Source organism: Nicotiana tabacum, chromosome 24, assembly GCF_000715075.1.
Source record: "Nicotiana tabacum cultivar K326 chromosome 24, ASM71507v2, whole genome shotgun sequence".
Lineage (NCBI taxonomy): Eukaryota > Viridiplantae > Streptophyta > Magnoliopsida > Solanales > Solanaceae > Nicotiana > Nicotiana tabacum.
This window is the reverse complement of record NC_134103.1, coordinates 1,938,250-1,958,059: the sequence shown is the minus strand read 5'-3', so window position 1 is coordinate 1,958,059 and position 19,810 is coordinate 1,938,250. Positions and strand designations below refer to the sequence as shown.

Genomic DNA, 19,810 nt, shown 5'->3' with positions numbered 1-19,810 from the left:
TATCTCTCTTGACATAATAACCTCCCCTTCTTTTTTCTTTTGACATCTCTGGACTGATTTAACTAATTTTTTGAAATTGATCGGGTAAAGAAGGAGAATTCAAGATCATATAATCTAGAGAAGAAGAGAAACGGAAAGGACAAAAAAGGGGAAAACAAAAGAAAAGAAAAGGCACAAAAAAAAAAGTAGAAGCCGGACATAATTTGTATTCATGCCCTTTATATTCGCCCGGAGTTTGTTCCCATAAATATAGCCATTCATGTCCTCTCACATCAATCCCGTGAGCCTCTTATTCATTCTCACTGAACGACTGTCACCTTATTTGCATCTTAATTAATTATACCGTATATCAAACAACTCTACCCACAATATTCATACAGAAATCACATTCTTTTTTTTCGTTTTTACTTGAATTTAGACTATAATTCCAAGATTTGCACTCCATTGTCCATTATTTCGTCTTTAGATGCCAAAGAATTGACAATTTGACATTCTCATTCCAAAAACATCAGTTAACTGTCAAATATCGAGATGAAAGAGAATGTATATAATCTAAAGTTTGGGGAGAACTTGATTTTTAACATAATTTTAAATGGGAAAATGATTATCCCCATTTAATTTAGATTAGTCCTCCAAAGCAACTAATGGCCTGCTTAGAAAATACAAAGAAGTCTACCTGCCTAGAAAACAAACAAAAGACGACAGCAAAACCAAAAACTGAAATCAAAGAAGATCACAAGGTTTAAGCACTGCTTGGAAGTTTAAGATCAAGATTTGTTTTAATCTAAACTTACTTTTTACTAGTTTAAACTGAAATTGATTTATCTATTGTCCATTTCTAAGAAGGTCACTGAACTAATGAAAATTATTTATAAAAGTTACTTTATTTTGTTTTGTAACCGAAAAATAATTATACTTTGCACACTGTAACTCAAAAGTCACTCAACACATTTAGGGCATATTAAATATATTTTTTTATATTTTTTTAACTCAATCATTTAAACAATAAAAGAAAAATACTCATTTAAACAGTGACTGAACCCACTATTTGACCCGATCCATTTTCTCTTATTTTTGTTACAAAAAACGTAAATATTACTTTGTTGTTAATTATCTTGATTTTCAACATACTGGTTTAAGCAAAATATTAAATCAGTTCGACTAGAAATGGACTTCTAGTAACATTATATTTACTATAAGTAATGCGCGTTCTCGTTCTAAAACATCGAGGATATTGTCTTTTAATTAACTCTTATATTAATATTTCTCAATCAAAATTTCAAGCATAAATAACTTTTTTTCATTTTACTTCCTCTTTTTTATTTTCTTCCACTTCAACACTGCTAATTTTCTTGTTTCACTTTCAAATTTAACTCCTCTAATTTGTTAAGATTAATTTCTTATTCTCTATTTAATACTTTGCTTAAACCAATGTACACATTCAATATAAGTATATTGAGAACCTATATAGTACACTTTAGCAAAGTAATATTTACGTTTTTTATAACAGAAATAAGAGAAAATGGGTCGGATCATGGAACGACCGAGTCATGATTAAAATGAGTTTTTGATTTTTTAAATGGATGGGCTGAAAAGAAATATGAAAATAATATTTAATAATGCCCTAAAAGTGCTGAGTGACTTTTGAGTTACAATGTGCAAAATATAATGATTTTTCAGTTACAAAACAAAATAAAATGACTTTCATAGACAATTTCTATTAGTTCAGTGACCACACACGAGAAATGGACTAAGTTAATTCATAATTTTTTACACATGAAAATTTTATTTCAAATACTACTCATTTTTATAAGAGACGAGTAAATAAAAGAAAACATAAAGGAGATGCTCATATACCAAGGAACTCTTTCTTTTCTTTTTCTTCCTAACTTTTGACAATTTGGTGTTAGACTTCAATTTTTTCCCATATTGTTAGGTAATCCCTTCGTTAGTCAAAGCCTTACATTTATTGTCTTTACTTTTTCGAAATATGGCAAAGGCAATCCAAAACTTTACTTCAGCCAAAAACTAATTTATAATAATATCAACTCGATCGGTTTCTTTATCCTCTTTCTACTTTTTACCTATTTTTCATTATTTTATAATTTGTTTGTTTTCACTTTTTTGAACTTTTGTAAATTAATTATTGAAAGATTTTTAAAATTAAGTTTGAAAATGTCAAAAGATTAAATTTTTTTAATTTATAAAAACAGCTTAAACAGAGTTACATAAACACTCTAATTTTTTATTTTTTTTGGCAAACTATGATTGTGAAATTGTTCAAGCAAATGCCTCTTTGACTTCCTAAATTAATTAATAATAACTCCCACATTTCTTAAACTTCACGAATTCTAAAAATATTCGCTTCAGTAAATATAACTGTATATAATATTGGAAATTTGTACAATGCTAGGAACATAAATCCCATTCTTTTCGTAAACCTAACTTGAAGTTATTGGGGGGGGGGGGCTAAAATTAGGCACATGGTATCACTAGAGAAGATTAACTATTTAATTAGTCAATAATTATGTTAGTTCATCCATTCATGTTACAAGTTAATGGCAAAATACATAGACAAACCATTAAAATTGGTCAAATTTTTCATTTTGACGCTCTAACTCAATTTTGTTTCATTTAGGCCCTCCAACTCCATTTCTTATGTTTCACTTTAACACAAAAACTTTTATCCGACGTAAAAATGCAGCGCGTATACATACTTGCTTGGCCAAATACATAGACAACTCATTGAACTTGGCTCCATTTTTTATTTTGGCACTCTATCTCAACCTTGTTCCATTTTGGCCCTCCAACTCTATTTCTTATGTTTCATTTTAGCACTCTATCTCAACCTTGTTCTATTTTGGCCCTCCAACTCTATTTCTTATGTTTCATTTTGGCACTCTATCTCAACTTTGTTCCATTACAGGTTCGAAAGTTCGCGATTTCGAAAATTTAGCGGTTCGACAGTTTATGAAATTTGTGGATATTTCAGGACATGCATGCATACACGTTTCACAAAAAATAAAATTTATTTCAAAATATTTTATTTTTTAATTTTTTTTTACGAAACCGACCAACTTCGATCGTTGTTTTTTGCGCAAAAATATAGAAAACTCTTTTAGTGTCCAGCAAAAATTATTTTTTAAGAAACCGACTGAAATCGGTCGGTTTTCATATAAACAGTAAATGGGGAAGGAAATAATGAAGATGAAATATGGGGGAAGGACGTTGGGAGATTAAAATTGGGACAACTGTTATTTTATTACTGTTGGAGAAGGAATTTTGCCATAAACAATCTGTTTCACGCGTCTACCATGTAAGCCAATCCACACTATGTGACTAGTCAGCTTTCGTATTAAAATGAAACATAAGAAATAGAGTTGGATGGCCAAAATGGAACAAGGTTGATATAGAGTGCCAAAATAAAAAATTAGAGCCAAGTTCAATGGGTTGGAGAAGGAAATTTGCCCAAAAAAATCTCCCTCGCGCGCCTACAGGGTGAGACAACTCACACTCTGAATCTAGTTAGCTTTTGTGTTAAAATGAAACATAAAAAATGGGTTTGGAGGGCCAAAATAGAACAAAAATGAGTTAGAGTACAAAAATAAAAAATTTGGCCAAATTTAATGGGCTGTCTATGTATTTGGCCCAAGTTAATTAAGAATCTTGACGATTTAATAAGAACCGTAGAACATTTTTGACTCGTAAATTTACGAAAACAATGAATATCGTCGAGGAAAAAATGAAATATATATTATATGTGTTTCGTTATGATGGAAAATTTAATCGTAATTTTTTGTTATTTAATTACAAAAAATTAGTTTTAGAAAAAATATTTTTCGTACTAAACAGTGAAAAGTTGTTATACCTTGTGCGATCATCTCATCATGATAATACAAACCCAAGTTTTCTACGTATGCTTTTGACACCATGTTGTACACCGATATGCATTTTCTAGAAATTCTTTTTAATAAATAAATAATCTTTAAAAATATTTATCAAAACAATAACTTATGCCATACCAAATACAAACACATAAGTCTAGGAAAAGCAATTCGATCTTAAAGTATAAATGCTAAAAAATTAATTGGATTACATTTGATATTACTGTATACAATTCACAAACGACACTTGTCTGTGTTAATAATAGAAAGTTAATTATGATGAGGATTTGACTACTTTACCCTTATTCATGTCTTAATATTTAATTTTTCTTCATTGGTATTTGAACAATGCTAGGTATTTGTAGTTTTCAAGAATAATTACTAAGGATAAAAAGGAAAAAGATAATCAATTTTGTCTTGAACTTCTAAAGCGACAAATAATTTGATACAACTATTTCTAGTAACCACGATTATTAATATGAGACGGAGGGAGTAGTAAAAGAATAGTATCATTTGTAAAATTTCTAAATTTCTCACTATTCCTCTTTTAGATAATGGTGTTTACCAAAAAAGAAAAAGGGGGAACAATCAATTTTTATTTTATTTTTTTAATTTAAGCATTTGATATTCAGAACTCACTAATCAGAGACCAAGCAAACCTGCCAAGGCAACTAAAGGGGCAAGATATTCTGTATCAAGAAATCATCTATTCGAATTGGAAGGGCTTGTTTGTTACGGCCGATAAGAGATAATTAATCTCGAAAATAGATTTGGGATGAATTTATCCCATATTTTGATTGAAATAAAATTATGATATAACTAATCTCGGTATTATATATTCCGAAATTATAATATTTTTTTATTTTTATGAGAAAGTAGAATAATTAATCCCAAAATAATTAATCATGAGATAACTTATTTTCAAGTATCTATGTTAGGCACGGAGAATTCCAATTTAGTAAAAAAAAATAAAAAGTTTATTTTAAGCTCTCCAAACTCCCAAAGTTCTAACAAAAACCAAGACAACAAAAGCAGATGAATAAATTCAACTGTGACAATAATAGAATATGTCTCAGATTCATCACACCCCCACGCGCTAACTAAGCACGTCATTAACACAGCTCTATCCAACCCTCCTTACCGTGTTCCCACGCTCTTATCTGCGAGTAATAAAATCAAATCCTCTATTACAAATAGTACTACTAGTACTATTTTTATTTGTATAGTTAAGTAGATCAAAATAGGAATAATATTAGTTTCCATATCTATTTCGTGAAAAAATAAAAAGAAGAAACTTTGCTTCCATTTCTGATCTTACTCTTTTCTTTGTTTCTCATCTTCTTTTTAAACTTATATACCCACCTGCTTCAAACCCTAATCCTAAATCAGGAAAATTTCCAGGTTTTCCCATATGAGAAAAATACTCTCTGAATATTTTTTTCCATGATATATACCATTTTGAAAGGGAATTTGTCAGAAGAGTTTCTTGATTTAAGTGAATTATTTTCACTGTATCAAAGATCTCAAAAACTCATTTTTTTGAGATAAAATTCTTGATTTTGAGGAAATTTATTAGTATTTCTGAAGGTGATCTCAAAAAAACCCATTTTTAGCTAAAGATTCTTAAGCCCAACAATACCAAGAAATCATTTTTTCCACAAAAAGAATCCAACCCCAGATCAGAATTTTGGAAAAAGTTTCAATCTTGAAAATTTTCCAAATTTTTTTCCCCATGCTATAAGATGGGAGCTGAGAAAAAATGGCTATATGCACTGTTTTGTGCAGCCTTTGTATCATTTCTCATATTCTTGTCTTCAATTTCAGGTTTTAGCTCATCTTACTATGCATTTTCATTACACAGGAGATTTGCTACTCCTGTGCATCACGGGCCGGGTCATCCCCCGGCCTTTGGATACTACATTTCAGGTGGAAGAGATGATAGTGATAGGATTTTTAGGCTTTTGTTAGCTGTGTATCACCCTAGGAATAGGTACTTGTTGCACATTGGTGTAGATGGGAGTGAAGAGGAAAGGCAAAAGCTCGGGATGTTAGTGAAATCTGTGCCTGTAATTCAGGCTTTTGGGAATGTAGATGTAGTTGGAAAGCCTGATCCAGTTACTTATATGGGTTCAACTAATATAGCAGCAATGCTTAGGGCGGTCGCGATTTTGTTGAAGATGGATGGTGGATGGGATTGGTTTGTTAATCTAAGTGCCTCTGATTATCCTTTGATTACTCAAGATGGTATGTATAGCTATTTCAGTTTTTGTTCCAGCTTAATTGGTTATTGTTTTGTTCATAATTGAGTTTATTTTTGACTAATTGATAAAGTAGAAGCTCATAATTGCTGAAAAGATTAGCGGGTTTTTGAATTTTGAGACTTATAGTTTTGCTTAAAGTTCCAATTTTTTTGTCTCTATGGATGAGTTAAGTTTCCAGATAGGAGCTGTTTTTGGGGTTTGAATTTTTATTTAAGGTTCAGATATGAGCTGTCTTTTCTCTTTCTTGAGCCGTGGGTCTATCGGAAACAACCTCAGTGTAGGGATAAGGTCTGCGTACACACTACCCTCCCTAGACCCCACTTGTGGGATTCAACCGGGTTGTTGTTGTTGTTGTTGTTGTTCAGATATGAGCTGTGTGTGAAGATAGAGATTTTGAATTTTGGATCTCACTTTGTTGTATTATTGACTTATATTATGTTGCCAACTGGAGTAGTGTCCAGTAGTGAATTTTGTCTCTAAGTGTATTTTAGGTTTGGGGTTAACTTTCTGGATCAAGCTCATTCAACATGGAACATTGTGTTTTTCTGGTATATGAGTGGTGACTAAAGTCAGAAAAAGATCCATTAATTAGTGTCCGTGTAATTATATGACAGTTCTCGTTGTTGTGATATCTGATGGTTTAATTTTCTGTCCTGCTTGTAGTTCTGCTCCTCTAATAGGATGTTGGCAAGTTGCTTTCACTCAAAACAAGATGACACGATAATTGATTGATCAATAATCTGAATAAATTTCTGAAAAACCAGTTCATTTGCAGCAAGATTCATGTGTCATTTTGACCTTTTTTGCTGACTATTATCTTTATATTAGAGCTATCAATCGTTTTCTTTCCCTAGCTCTTGGGTGCACGAAGGATGTAAAAATCTATATGTCCTGCTTTTTTGCTAAAAGTTGGTGGTAGGCCTATTCCTTGTGATGGAAATTTCGTTTTTGTCAGTCGTGTTAATTTAAATATCTGCAATGCACCTAATTGTAGAAGGCATGCGCAGAAAAGTTATTTGCCAAATAATTATTAGACATAAGTTCTTACAGTCGCTTTATTTTTATGATCATAATTCAATTGTCAAAAGACCTGCCAAGTACATAACACTAGTTGGATTGGTTCTTGCTAATGGTTCATTGAGTTTGTGTAATAGCTGAAAAGAAAGTCATAACTTTCGCAAACAGGAATCAAGCCCAGTTGAATATTCCCAACTATGTTTGAGATTGAGGCTCAGTTGATTGATCTATTGATTCAAAGAAAAGGGGATAAAATTAGTATTCCTGAAATTTTCCTGAACTATTTGGATGAGAAGGGGATAAAATAATACTCCTTCCATTTCAGTTTGTGTGACGTTGTCCGACTCGGAGCGGAGTTTAAGAAAAAAGTCTAGAAATTTGTGGTCCTAAAAGCTTAAAGGTAAAAGCTTTGTTAGGTCATATGGCTATAAAGCTTCTAATTAAGGGTAAAATGAAAAATCTAAAGTTAAATTATTTCCAAATATAGAAATGTGTCATTCTTTTTGAAACGGAGGGAGTAATTCCTCGTTTTTGGTGGGATGGGATGGTCGTGGAGGATAGTAGGGTGTAGAATACGTTTAAAAAATTGTATAATGTCTTTTAGTAACAAGTTTTGAATGGGGGTTTTAGGAAGAAAGGACATGCAACTGTGCTTAATTAAATGACCATTATAGTCTGCTGATATATGCTGAACAATAAGGATTGACCTCTAGTTCTATGTTTAATCGAAAATTTGCCTAGTTTACAAATTTTGATACTAGCTCCTGCTTGCCTTCATAATGATTGCATAATATCTGTTAATTGACATCCTTGCTCATTTTTTCTGACTGCGGCATTGTTTCTGCTCTGCTTTCAGACTTATCTCATGTCCTCTCATCAGTTAGTAGAGACCTAAATTTCATTGATCACACCAGCGACCTTGGATGGAAAGAGTAGGCAAAATCTTGTTTTCAATTTTTTTTTATTACCATATATATGTCCAGAAACTTGAATAATTTTTTTTGTTTAATGGAATTGTAGGGGTCAACGTATAAAGCCCATTGTAGTTGATCCAGGGCTTTACCTAGCACGGAAGACGCAAATTTTTTATGCGACCGAAAAGCGGCCGATGCCTGAGGCTTTCCAAGTTTTTACTGGTAGAGTTCTTCATATTACTATCTGATGGATTTATAGATTTCATATTTATTTTTGAATTGATTACTAACCGATATATTTTTTTATTCAATTACAGGCTCTCCTTGGGTTATCTTGAGCCGACCATTCCTCGAGTTCTGTGTTTTTGGATGGGACAACCTTCCAAGAACCCTTCTTATGTATTTTACCAATGCAGTATTGTCTCAAGAAGTCTATTTCCATTCTGTTGTTTGCAATTCACCGGAGTTTAAGAATACAACAGTTAATAGTGACATGAGATATATGGTGTGGGATAATCCCCCTAAGATGGAGCCCCTCTTCCTTAACACTTCAGATTACGATCTTATGGCGCAAAGTGGAGCTGCATTTGCTAGACAGTTTAATAAAGACGAGACGGTACTTGACATGATTGATCAGAATATCCTTAAACGTAGCCATAATAGAGTCACCCCAGGCGCATGGTGCACGGGTCGAAAGAGTTGGAGGATGGATCCTTGTTCGCGATGGGGTGATGTCAACGTTTTGAAGCCTGGACCTCAAGTGAAAAACTTAGGGGATTCTGTACAAAGACTGCTTCAAGATTTGAGCTCACAATCAAATCAATGTAGATGACGAGCAAAGTACGACTTGAATGTCCATTATCTCTAGTGGCTCTGAATTGATCACCAGGTTTGCGTACTTCCAGCTTAGATGCATTTTTGGTCGACATTCTTTTAGGGAGATTTGTTCTAGTTATCGGCTTCTTTAGTGTTCACTTTGAGATTGCAAGTTGAAGAAGCATTGACATTGGGCTGTGGCCTTCATACGAATTAGTTGCAGAGCCTCCATATACGGTCTCCCAGCGCAATAAGAGGAATCTCCCACTGTACCACATCTATAGTTTTCATTTTTTAAGGCATTAATGATTCTAATACATGTACGCCGTTTGAGGTTTTATCATTACTTGACATTGTGTTATATGCAGTCTAATTAGATCCATTGAGGTTTATGTGAACCAAGTTATCGTACATTTTCGTTGTTTTCAGGTTGGTAGCTATGCTTTGTTCTATAGAAGTCTGGTAAAATGCTATTTAAGCAACTAGTTTTGGATCTTCGAGCGATTGTTTCGGCTTCTTTTCTCCTGTTGTATGTATCTCCTTTTTTGTGATTGAGAGAAGTTTTTTATGCGTTTGGATAGTGAAGTAAACATTACCAGATACGGATTGGTTTTTAAAGTTTTATAAGCTATCAACGATAGATTGATACAACTACAGGTACAACGGAGATTATCTACCAAGGCTTAGACAGATAGGAAGAAATCATGTAACATATTTCCACTGGAATTTGAATGCTAGATTTCTTTGGGGGGGGGGGGAGTGAACATTTAGCCAGTAATAAGACATGTATTTACTTTTAAGCCACTATTTAAAATATCTTTAGTCTTTAGCCACTGTTTTAATAAATTTTTACCCGTCCGGACGAAAATACCCTTCTGCTCATAAAGTTCTAGACCAAGTGTCCTTAACTTATGAGCTTGTTACTGTAAGTTCAGGACTAGCTGTCCTTAATTTATGAGCTTGTAAGTCTAAGTTTAGGACTACCTGTCCTTAACTTTTGAACTTGTAACTCTAAGTCCAGGACTACATGTCCTTAACTTTTGAACTTGGAACTCGAAGTTCAGGACTACTTGTCCTTAAGTTTTATGCTTGTAACTCTAAGTTAAGGACTACCTGTCCTTAATTTTTGTGCTTGTAACTCTAAGTTAAGGACTACCTGTCCTTAATTTTTGTGCTTGTAACTCTAAGTTAAGGACCAAGTGTCCTTAATTTTTGAACTTCCAACTCTAAGTTCAGGACCAAGTGTCCTTAAATTATGAGCTTGTTACTGTAAGTTCAGGACTAGTTGTCCTTAATTTATGAGCTTGTAAGTCTAAGTTAAGGACCTCCTGTCCTTAGTTTTTGAGCTTGTAAGTCTAAGTTTAGCACTGCATGCTCTTAACTTTTTAACTTGTAACTCTAAGTTCAGGACTACATTATCTTTTGTCTTTTTCACTTCCTCTCCATTCTCTTCACCAACAGTTTCCATCAAAATACGTCATTGTTCGCCCCATTACACTCTCTTCATCAGAAAAAATACCAACAAGAACAACCGTAACACAATCATCTGAGCTCACAAAATTACCATGTGAGTAAAAGGACAAATAACTGGTTTGCACAAATTCAAATTGATCTAATGGAGTGAATGAAATTCCTTCACATCTTCGGCAGATGTTGTTTGCTGACACATTTAAAGAGGTTGGTACAAAGTCCCCTTATCCAATATGAAACTTGTTCTTCCATTATTATTCTCCAAAATTTAAAAAGGGTTGCTTGTCTTTAAGAAGGTTAGCTACATTGGTCACCCTGCAAAAATCAGTTTTTTTTTAAAAAGTGCTTTTTCTCAAAAGTACTTTTGGTGAGAACCTATTTGTGTTTGACTAATTAATTTGAAAAACACTTCTGAACATCAATTAATGTTTGGCCAAACTTTAAAAAACTGTTTTTAAGTGTATTTTTCTCAAAAGTGCTTTTAAAGAGAAGCTACTATTTTCTGCTCTTCCAAAACTGATTTTGCTTCTCGTCAAAATCATTTTTTTCCTTTCAAAAGTATTTTTTTTTCCTTTTAAAAGTTTGGCTAAACATCTTAATTTTAGAAAAAAATCCTTTTGCATCAAAAGAAGCTTGACCAAGAGGAACTAATGGCCTGACTTAATATAGTCAAATTCATATAACTAAACATTCTGCTTGACTTGAAGTCCAAAATAATTGAGTACCTTTTTCATAATAGTACCATTCATTTTCTTCATTTTCTTTTATTTCATTTGAACTAGGAACTTATGATTGTTAAAATAATCATAAGATAAGTGACCATTTGAAAAATTAACCTTGCGTTCTCGCTGCTTTTAAAGTTTAAGAAAATACAGATTATGCTAATCCTACTAGGTTGGGATTTTTGTATGGTGAGAGATGGATCCAGAATTTTAAGTTTATGTGTTCCTAAAAAAATCTCAAGTTAATATATAATAATAATTGAATTAACGCATTAAGTTCAAGCTAAATATTCTTATACATTTAATAGGATTTTCAATACAAATACAGGATCTAGACAAAAGCTATCGTGTTCACGAGAACCTGTAGTTATTATGCTAGATCCGCCCCTCTCACCATGGCACCTGGAAAAGTTTTTACATGTCTCACAAAAATAAGCAGAAGTAGAAACCAAAATAAAATAAGAGAAAAAACATTAGTTACATTTAATGAGATAAGACATATAAATCACTTTTTCTGCATACTACTTACAAATAATATTACTGAATGAGACTTATAAGTTGCAATTACCAACCGCGACTTATACATCAAAAGATCCTAAATAGTCCTTCAAGTTTCAGCATTGGATCAAATTCATCATTTATATTTTACATAGAATATTAATAGTCCACTAACTATTCAAAATAGGTGCACATGCAGTCCAAATGCGATTTATATGCCACTGATTTAATCAATTGTTATTTGATTAACCGTAATTTTATTTGAATCGATGAAAAAGTGAGTGAATGAAGAATAAAGACAAAACTAAAAAGCGAACAACGGTTCTTATTTCTTTTTTTGAGAAAAGATCAAATATACTCATCTACTTTCATGTATTATTAATATTTAACCTCAGTTATACTATCGGGCCAAATTACCCCTACCGTTATATTATCGGGCCAAATTTATCCTTACAATCAGCAAACTTTTAAAAATGCCCCTTGATGTGTTAAGTAATCCAAAATCTCCCAAATTTCTTTTATTTAAATCACTTGTTGCTCTTCTTGGTCCAATATTTTTGAAATAATTGGCATTTACATGCTTTCTGAATTAGAGAAAAAAATAAGAGAAAAAAATATTAAATAATACAACCGAATAAACAAAGTATAGTAAATTAAAAAATTTAAATTGGATAGTTTTTCTAAATTCTAAAAGTATTTACAACATTCCAATTTTAATGAATTCGTTGCACCAAATGTATGGAGACTTTGTAAGTATTAGTAATTGAAGTTGAAGTTCATCGGAGACTTTACATTGTCTAATTCAATTTTGCTTTAATTAAATGCATACACATTGTACACTCTTAAGTTAGTCGATCGAACTCTATACTAACCAGGCAATAACAAAATATATTTGAATATACATGTACATATATGATGATCAACTGCATATAAAACACAATAAATAGACCCACTAAATTTTACAGTGTGTATATAATTAAAAAATACATAAAATTCTAAATCAATTTTATTTATTACAAGAAGAGAAATGGGTGCATTGTTAATTACAAAAATTATGAATAATTTGTATAGTCTAGTAACTTTAGCATTCACATCAATAGTACTTTTTGAAAATAATGGAGCAAGAAGAACAATAAGTGATTTAAATAAAAAGAATTTAGGAGATTTTGGATTACTTAACAGATCAAGGGGTATTTTACAAAGTTTGTTGATTGAAAGTATAACAATAGAGGCAGAGGCGGATTTACGTGGAGGGGGTGGGGTACATGCACTCATGCTCCCCTCCCTAGGCTATGTATAGATATGTATAGATATGTTTGTTATCACCGATGCTCAATTGACTACCTTGGTGTATTGGTAAGTTGGTGCCCCTGTGTACCCCGAGGTTTATGGTTCGATCCTCTGTCCCTTCATCTTTTCTATATTAAGTTATTTTTTCTTTTAAAAGTTTCTTTTGGCTAAAAACATGCCCATATTTTAGGAGGAATTTAGGTATATACTAATATATCAAATCCCTATTCCTAAAAAGCAAACTTCACAGTCTAGTCTCTCTCCCCCTCATTTTCTGTATTAAGTTTTTTTTTAAAGTTTCTTTTGACTAAAAACATGACCCACGTTTTTAGAAGGAATTTGGGTATATACTAATATATCAAATTCCTAATTCCTAAAAGCAAACTTCAGAGTCTGTCTCCCTCTCAACTCTCTCTCTATCGGCTCTAGCCTTTGTGAATGGATTCTTCAAGAAGCAACATTTCTTCTCCACGATCACGTTCTTGTAAAATTCTCAGTCTTAGGTATCTAACTACTCTCTCCTTGTTCTGTATTTTAATTCTCTCTCTGCAACTTTATTGAATAACTTGTTCAAATTCAAACACAATTAAAGTGTCAAACATACATGTACAGAACTACAAATGCCTAATTATTGTGCTATCTTCTTTATCTGTTGACTGACATGCTCTAATATGATTGATTTGAATTTAACAATTTATTTGAATTAAGATAGATTAAATAGAAGTGTGAATATTTAATTTTGAAGGGACGATCCATAAGATTAAAATGGATATATTTCTCACCAAGCCGAAAAATGGTGCACCCATGTTCTTAAAATCTTGGATACGCCTCTGAGTAGAGATTCATTTGGCATGATAGTATAACGTAGGTTAAATGTAAACAATATATGAGAGTAGATGAATGAGTATATTTGGCCATTTTTCCTTCTTTTTTTGGGTTTTTTATTATGCGTATATATGTATAGTGGACAAGGTCTACTTTTCTCAACTCTACATTTGTTTGTAGGAACAAAGCTTGATTTACACCTCACCTCAATTATGTCAAATCAGCAATCTTAACAAATACAGATTTTATATGACTTTCATTAATTTTAAAAAAAAAAGATTAATCTGTTCAATTTTTTTATGTGATGTTTATGGTATTAATGTAATGTGTTTTGTCTCGTCCAAACAAGAGAAAATATTTTCTTGTTTAACCCAAAAGGCACAATTGCTCTCTCGACTCCAATTCCAAACAAGAGAATTTTTTTTTGTTTAACCCAACAACAAAACTTTTTTCTTTTCTCAGAAGGAAAAAAACAAAAACAAAAGGACAACCGTGTCCATTCCTACCGATCTTGGATTTCGAGTTTCAGGATTAATGGAATTTGGATCTTTTTACCTCCTCTGACTACTTAATAAGCTAACAAATAAACGTGGTGTACGCGCCGTATACGCGTACCTCGATTGATTGTACGAGGTACTTATTATCTGGTATACTTTGAATAATTGCACGAGGTACCTGCTACATGGTAATTTTGTCCACCAACGCTTGGACAGATGAGAAAAAATCACTTAATATTTTTGTTTTTGTTGGGATTTAAACCTGAAACTTCATAATTCTCAATCGACTTCATTGGCTATTAGACCATATCCTTTTTCCTTCTCTACTGCCAAATAGGTTTCCAGTAAAGATTAACTTACTGATAATTTCTTTGGCAGTACTGTAAATCCTCAGATCACACTCATAGCAAAAAAAACATAATAAAGCTTTGGGTAATTCAAGTTGAAATAAATATGACATGCTTTTGCCCTTAGAATCATATTGGTTATCAGACAAGATAAAGATATTCAAAAAAATACAACAATTTTGGTTGAGTTTACAATAAGACACAACAATCATAGTTCATAGACACCGGATCATATTAGTATGAGATATCTTAATTAAAAGTTCTTATACTGGCATCATGAGCTGATATTGTCTCTCTTTTTCCCTCTGAAATTCGTTCCTAACACAAGTTAATTAAGGTAAGATACTTTGGGTAATGCATTTAATAATATTGTACCAAAACCGCATCAATTACAATTCCAGCAATATTAATATGTGAAAGAACTATTGTAGTAAGTTAATGGCCGCGGGGAGCTCGTATCAGAGCTGGTTTGACTGCCATAACTATGAAGAACTATTTTCGAGGTGTTAATGAATAAAATGTACTTCTATTTATTGACAGTATCTTCCGTTTCGTCCAAACAAGATCCAAAGTGTCGGCCTTGTTGGCTAGAATACCTTCCGTTGTAAGTTACTTGCTAGAGTCTTAGAAACCATATTAGTGCGGGATATCTTAAATAGTTTTTAAATATAAATTGAATCTGTTAACTCACAGTTTGGATCAAAGTCCTTTGAATAGAACCATGATCACCGCCAAACGGCGAGCCGAGCCAGCTCCATCACCGACGTCGGCGAGGCGGAGGAACAGTGTTTGAGGTTGCGGAAGAGGGAGGAGAAGAGTCTGTAAAGGGAGAAGAAGTTGTATGTGATAGAGAACGATTCGGACTATAAATCGCATTAAGAGAATGCAGACTTATAAATCGCAATAATTGAATGGTACTTATAATTGCATTCCTCGAACAAGACTTATAGATGAATCCGATTTATTTGTTGTGAATGAAATAAATCGGAGAAAGGTCCAAAATAGTCCCTTAAGTTTCAGCGTTGAATCAAAATCATCCTTTATGTTTAACCTAGAGAACTAATACTCCCCCTAACTATTCAAAATAGGTGCACATGGAGTCCAAGGCTAACTGAAGTGCTAAAATCTAAAATCGGAACACTCTTTTGGACTTACTTATTTGTTACAGTATGAATTTTCTGTTACGAATTTTTATCTCTTTATCTATAGTTTTTCGATATAGAGTGACTTATAAAAAGGTTTAGAGATATTAATTTGTTAAAGTTAGACTATTTTTGCACGGGGTATAATCCTGTTATAATTTACAATCTTTTTTTCAGGAGACCTTATTATTCATTTCCGCTTACTCCCGCCAAACGCTCTAGAATTCGATTTCTTCACTCAAAATTCATCCCAAAAAATGAGTCTTCATCGATCCCTCAGCCGCATACCTAAAACCCTAATTCCTACACTTCACAGCCCCACAAAACCCATAAAAAATGGAAACCCATTTCACAAATTATTGCCATTTTTTCAAATTCATTACAATTCAGTGAATACCCATGCCTCTTCTAATGATAATAACCAAAACTCAAATCCCCAAAATGCACTAATTAAACTGGAAGCAGAAAGAATCTGCAAAATTTTATTGAACACCACCTGTTCGACGAAAGGTGTAGCTGATGCTTTGAGTTCTGTTTCAGGAAATGTGAATCCTTTATTAGTTGATGAGGTTGTAAAGAAGCTCAGCAATTCTGGGGTTTTAGCATTGTCTTTTTTCCGTTGGGCTGAGAAACAGAACGGTTTCGTGCATACTTCAGAGAGTTATCATGGGTTGATTGAAGCTCTAGGAAAGATCAAACAGTTTAAAATGGTTTGGATTTTGGTTGATGAGTTGAAGAAGAAAGGGTTGTTGTGTAAAGAGGCATTTGCACTTATTTCACGAAGATATGCTCGTGCTAGGAAGGTTAAAGAAGCTATCGAGGCATTTGAGAGGATGGAGAAATATGGATTGGTTGTTGAGTTGCAAGATTTTAATAGATTGCTTGATACATTGAGCAAGTCTAGGAATGTTGGGAAAGCACAAGAAGTGTTTGATAAATGGAAGAATAATGGGAAATTTAAGCCTAATATTAAGTCTTATACTATATTGTTAGAAGGGTGGGGTGGAGAGAAGAATTTGTTGAGGCTAAATGAAGTTTATCAGGAGATGAAGGCTGATGATATTGAGCCTGATGTTGTGAGCTATGGAATCATGATCCATGCTCATTGCAAGGTTAAGAAGTATGATGAGGCGATTGAGTTGTTACGCGAAATGGAAAGGAAGAAGATTAGGGTAACGCCTCATGTGTATTGCACGTTGATAAATGGTTTGGGATCGGAGAAAAGGTTGGTCGAGGCTCTTAAGTATTTTGAGCTGTATAAGGGTAGTGGTTTTGATCTTGAGGTATTCACATTTAACGCAATGGTGGGAGCTTATTGCTGGTCTATGCGTATGGATGATGCATATAAGTTAGTCGATGAGATGAGGAGATGTAAGATTGGTCCGAATTCCAGAACATATGACATTATTCTTCACCATCTTATAAAAGCCAAAAGAACGAATGAAGCTTATTCGGTGTTTCAGAAAATGAGCAATGATCCTGGGTGCGAACCGACTGTGAGTACATACGAGATAATGGTGAGGATGTTCTGCAACGAGGACCGGACAGATATGGCTCTTCGAGTCTGGGATCAGATGAAAGCTAGGGGAGTTCTTCCCGGAATGCATATGTTTTCGACATTGATCAACAGCTTTTGCCATGAGAATAGATTGGATGATGCTTGTAGATACTTTCAAGAGATGCTTGACATGGGCATGAGACCTCCACTTCCCTTGTTTGATAATCTAAAACGGACACTTCTTGAAGAGGGAAAAGAGGATACTGTTAAAGCATTGTGGAGGAAACTTGAGAAACTAAAGAAAAGCAACTTAGTTGGATAGAGACAGCTTAAGATGGAATATCATATTAATGAAGCACTAGTATTCTTCACAATTGAATTGGTTGATTTTTTTTTTTTACCATCCTTATTATGTCCATTTTCACTTTTGTCCCCTTTTTTATGTTTAGGCGAGGTTTCAGATAGCCGATCCTAACTTGTTTGGTACTGAATCGTTATTGTTTATGTTTCTTCATTAAATCTTGGTCTACATAGGATGTGGGGGAGGAAAGAAAAGTCAATAAGAAATTCTAATCTGATTAAAATCATTGTTTAATGCAACAAGGAAAAGAGTAAACAGAGATGGAAAATAGGAAACCACAAATGTTAAAGCATTGCAGAAAATTATAATATTCTCAAGATCAACAGTGGTATTGAACATACATCTCAATTCTACTAGTCAAACTATTTTATATTACTAAAAGTCAGAAATCTACAATTTCATTCACTTGAACTCTATAACCATTGAAGCACCCTATTGTTACCAAAACCAGCAATATAATTTCCAGTTTCCAAATGCCACGGCACCTAAAGTTCCACCATCAACCTAACCTGTATATATAAAAATAAAATAAAAAGCACCAACATATCAAAATCAATTCACATACAAAAGAAATATTTTTAAAAAGCAGAATCAATCAAACACAATGTTCCAAACATTTTAATTTTCTGTAACTAATAGATCATTTAACTATTTTTCGTATCATGATAGTCACTAAACTATTTTCGCGTAACTAAAAAAAATCGTTTATAGTTAACTAAGTATTACAAAAAAGTTATTAGAAGGAAAAAGGTAAGTTATCTTTTATGAAACTTAGGCAATAAAATAAAAATTTATTAATTATTCATAAAATTTCCCAAAATTACTGCAACATCTTGTTAATTATACCTCAAAATTCACTACGATCAATGGCTATGTAAACACACACACACATACACACACAGTAATCTGGAAAAAGCAAAAACCAATCAAACACAATGCAGCAAACAAACTCACAAAAAATCACCACATTACCTCAAAATTCACAGCGATTAGGGGCTATGAACACACACACACACACACTAATCTTGAAAAAGTAGAATCAATCAATCAAAAATAATGCACCAAACAAACTCAAAAAGAAATTACCGCATTACCTCAAAATTCACTGTGATCAGGAGCCATAGAAACATCAAAATTTACCGCATTATTACTTTCACCCATACCAAAATTTTCACCCATTTCTTCATCAATCTCATCAGGCAAAGGAATCACACTCTGCAACCCATGCACAACAAGCCAATCATTATAATACAAATCCGGATACGTAATTTCCACTCCATTAACAAATGCCACGTCATTAACCTTCTTAATCATCATATTAAACCCATTAACATAATTCTTAATCTCAGTCCCATTATTCAAATCAGTCCAGTACCAAACACACGGCACTAAATGCCTCAAAAATAACTGCTGATAGTCAGAAAAATCCCCTGCGTACCCAACAATCGCGTCATCCATTGGAGCAAACACCGTTAACTTTAACGGCGGTGAATCATTATTAATCTTCAAAAACCCAATTAACTGTAACTCCAAAAACGAAGCCATGATTAAGTACCCCTTTGACTTCAACATCAACGACACCTCATAAAACCGAGAAAATGGATCAAATGTGATACACTGAGGACTTGATTTGAAATTCGGGTTTTGATTTGTAGTCGGGCGGGTGAAATTTTGGCTGAAGAAATCTTCAATTGCAAAAACGACGACATATCCGTCGTCGTAAATCGGAGACCCGACGATTTTGACGTTATTTATTGAAATTTGAAGATCAGTAGCTAAGCTCGTGATGTAAAGTGAGCTAGAAGGAGATAGAGAAGGGATTTTGGACAAAAAAGGGAGGGATTGAAGTGAAGAGAGAGAAAGTGAAAGAGGAGAAAAATGGAGGAGAAGATGAGAGAGAGAGGGCTGACCGAAGTTAACGAAAGAGGAATCAGGTGGAGTGAAGATGGTAAGGGCGGAAGGTGAGAGTGAGTGTTTGGTGGCGCGTGAGAGGATGGTATCGGAGATGAGTTCGAGAGTGAGTGACATGGAAACGTAACCGGAGTTTGAGAGTGTTTCGGCGGCGTTTAAGAGGGATTGAGGCGGCGGCGGCGGTGGTGGGGCGGTGGTTTGTGAAGTGGAAAATGAGAGAAGTGAACTGAAAATAATGAAGAAAGAGAGTGGATTGAAGGAAGCTGCCATTGTTGTTTTGAGTTTTCGTTTTCATTTTCTGTTGCAGAGTGTGGGTTTATGTAGGGGATTTTTTTGGCGGTTATTTTGTGGGAATCA

At 33.4% G+C, this 19,810-nt stretch overlaps 3 protein-coding genes across 3 annotated transcripts; 2 read left to right on the top strand and 1 right to left on the bottom strand.

Annotated features, from left to right (window-relative positions):
• The first annotated feature begins 5,144 nt into the window (after positions 1-5,144).
• On the top strand, positions 5,145-9,290 carry LOC107826770 (beta-glucuronosyltransferase GlcAT14A). Its single transcript, XM_016653797.2, has 4 exons — positions 5,145-6,128; positions 8,019-8,094; positions 8,183-8,298; positions 8,394-9,290. The coding sequence occupies exons 1-4, from the start codon at positions 5,627-5,629 to the stop codon at positions 8,906-8,908; spliced, it is 1,209 nt and encodes a 402-aa protein (XP_016509283.1). The 5' UTR covers positions 5,145-5,626; the 3' UTR covers positions 8,909-9,290.
• Positions 9,291-15,687: 6,397 nt separating this feature from the next.
• On the top strand, positions 15,688-17,683 carry LOC107826771 (pentatricopeptide repeat-containing protein At1g77360, mitochondrial-like). Its single transcript, XM_016653798.2, has one exon. The coding sequence runs from the start codon at positions 15,941-15,943 to the stop codon at positions 17,501-17,503; it is 1,563 nt and encodes a 520-aa protein (XP_016509284.1). The 5' UTR covers positions 15,688-15,940; the 3' UTR covers positions 17,504-17,683.
• A 131-nt stretch (positions 17,684-17,814) lies between these two features.
• On the bottom strand, positions 17,815-19,810 carry LOC107826776 (putative fasciclin-like arabinogalactan protein 20). The gene is made up of 2 exons (XM_016653803.2): positions 18,637-19,810; positions 17,815-18,051 (listed from the first exon to the last, which is right to left on the bottom strand). The coding sequence occupies exon 1, from the start codon at positions 19,721-19,723 to the stop codon at positions 18,638-18,640; it is 1,086 nt and encodes a 361-aa protein (XP_016509289.1). The 5' UTR covers positions 19,724-19,810; the 3' UTR covers positions 17,815-18,051; position 18,637.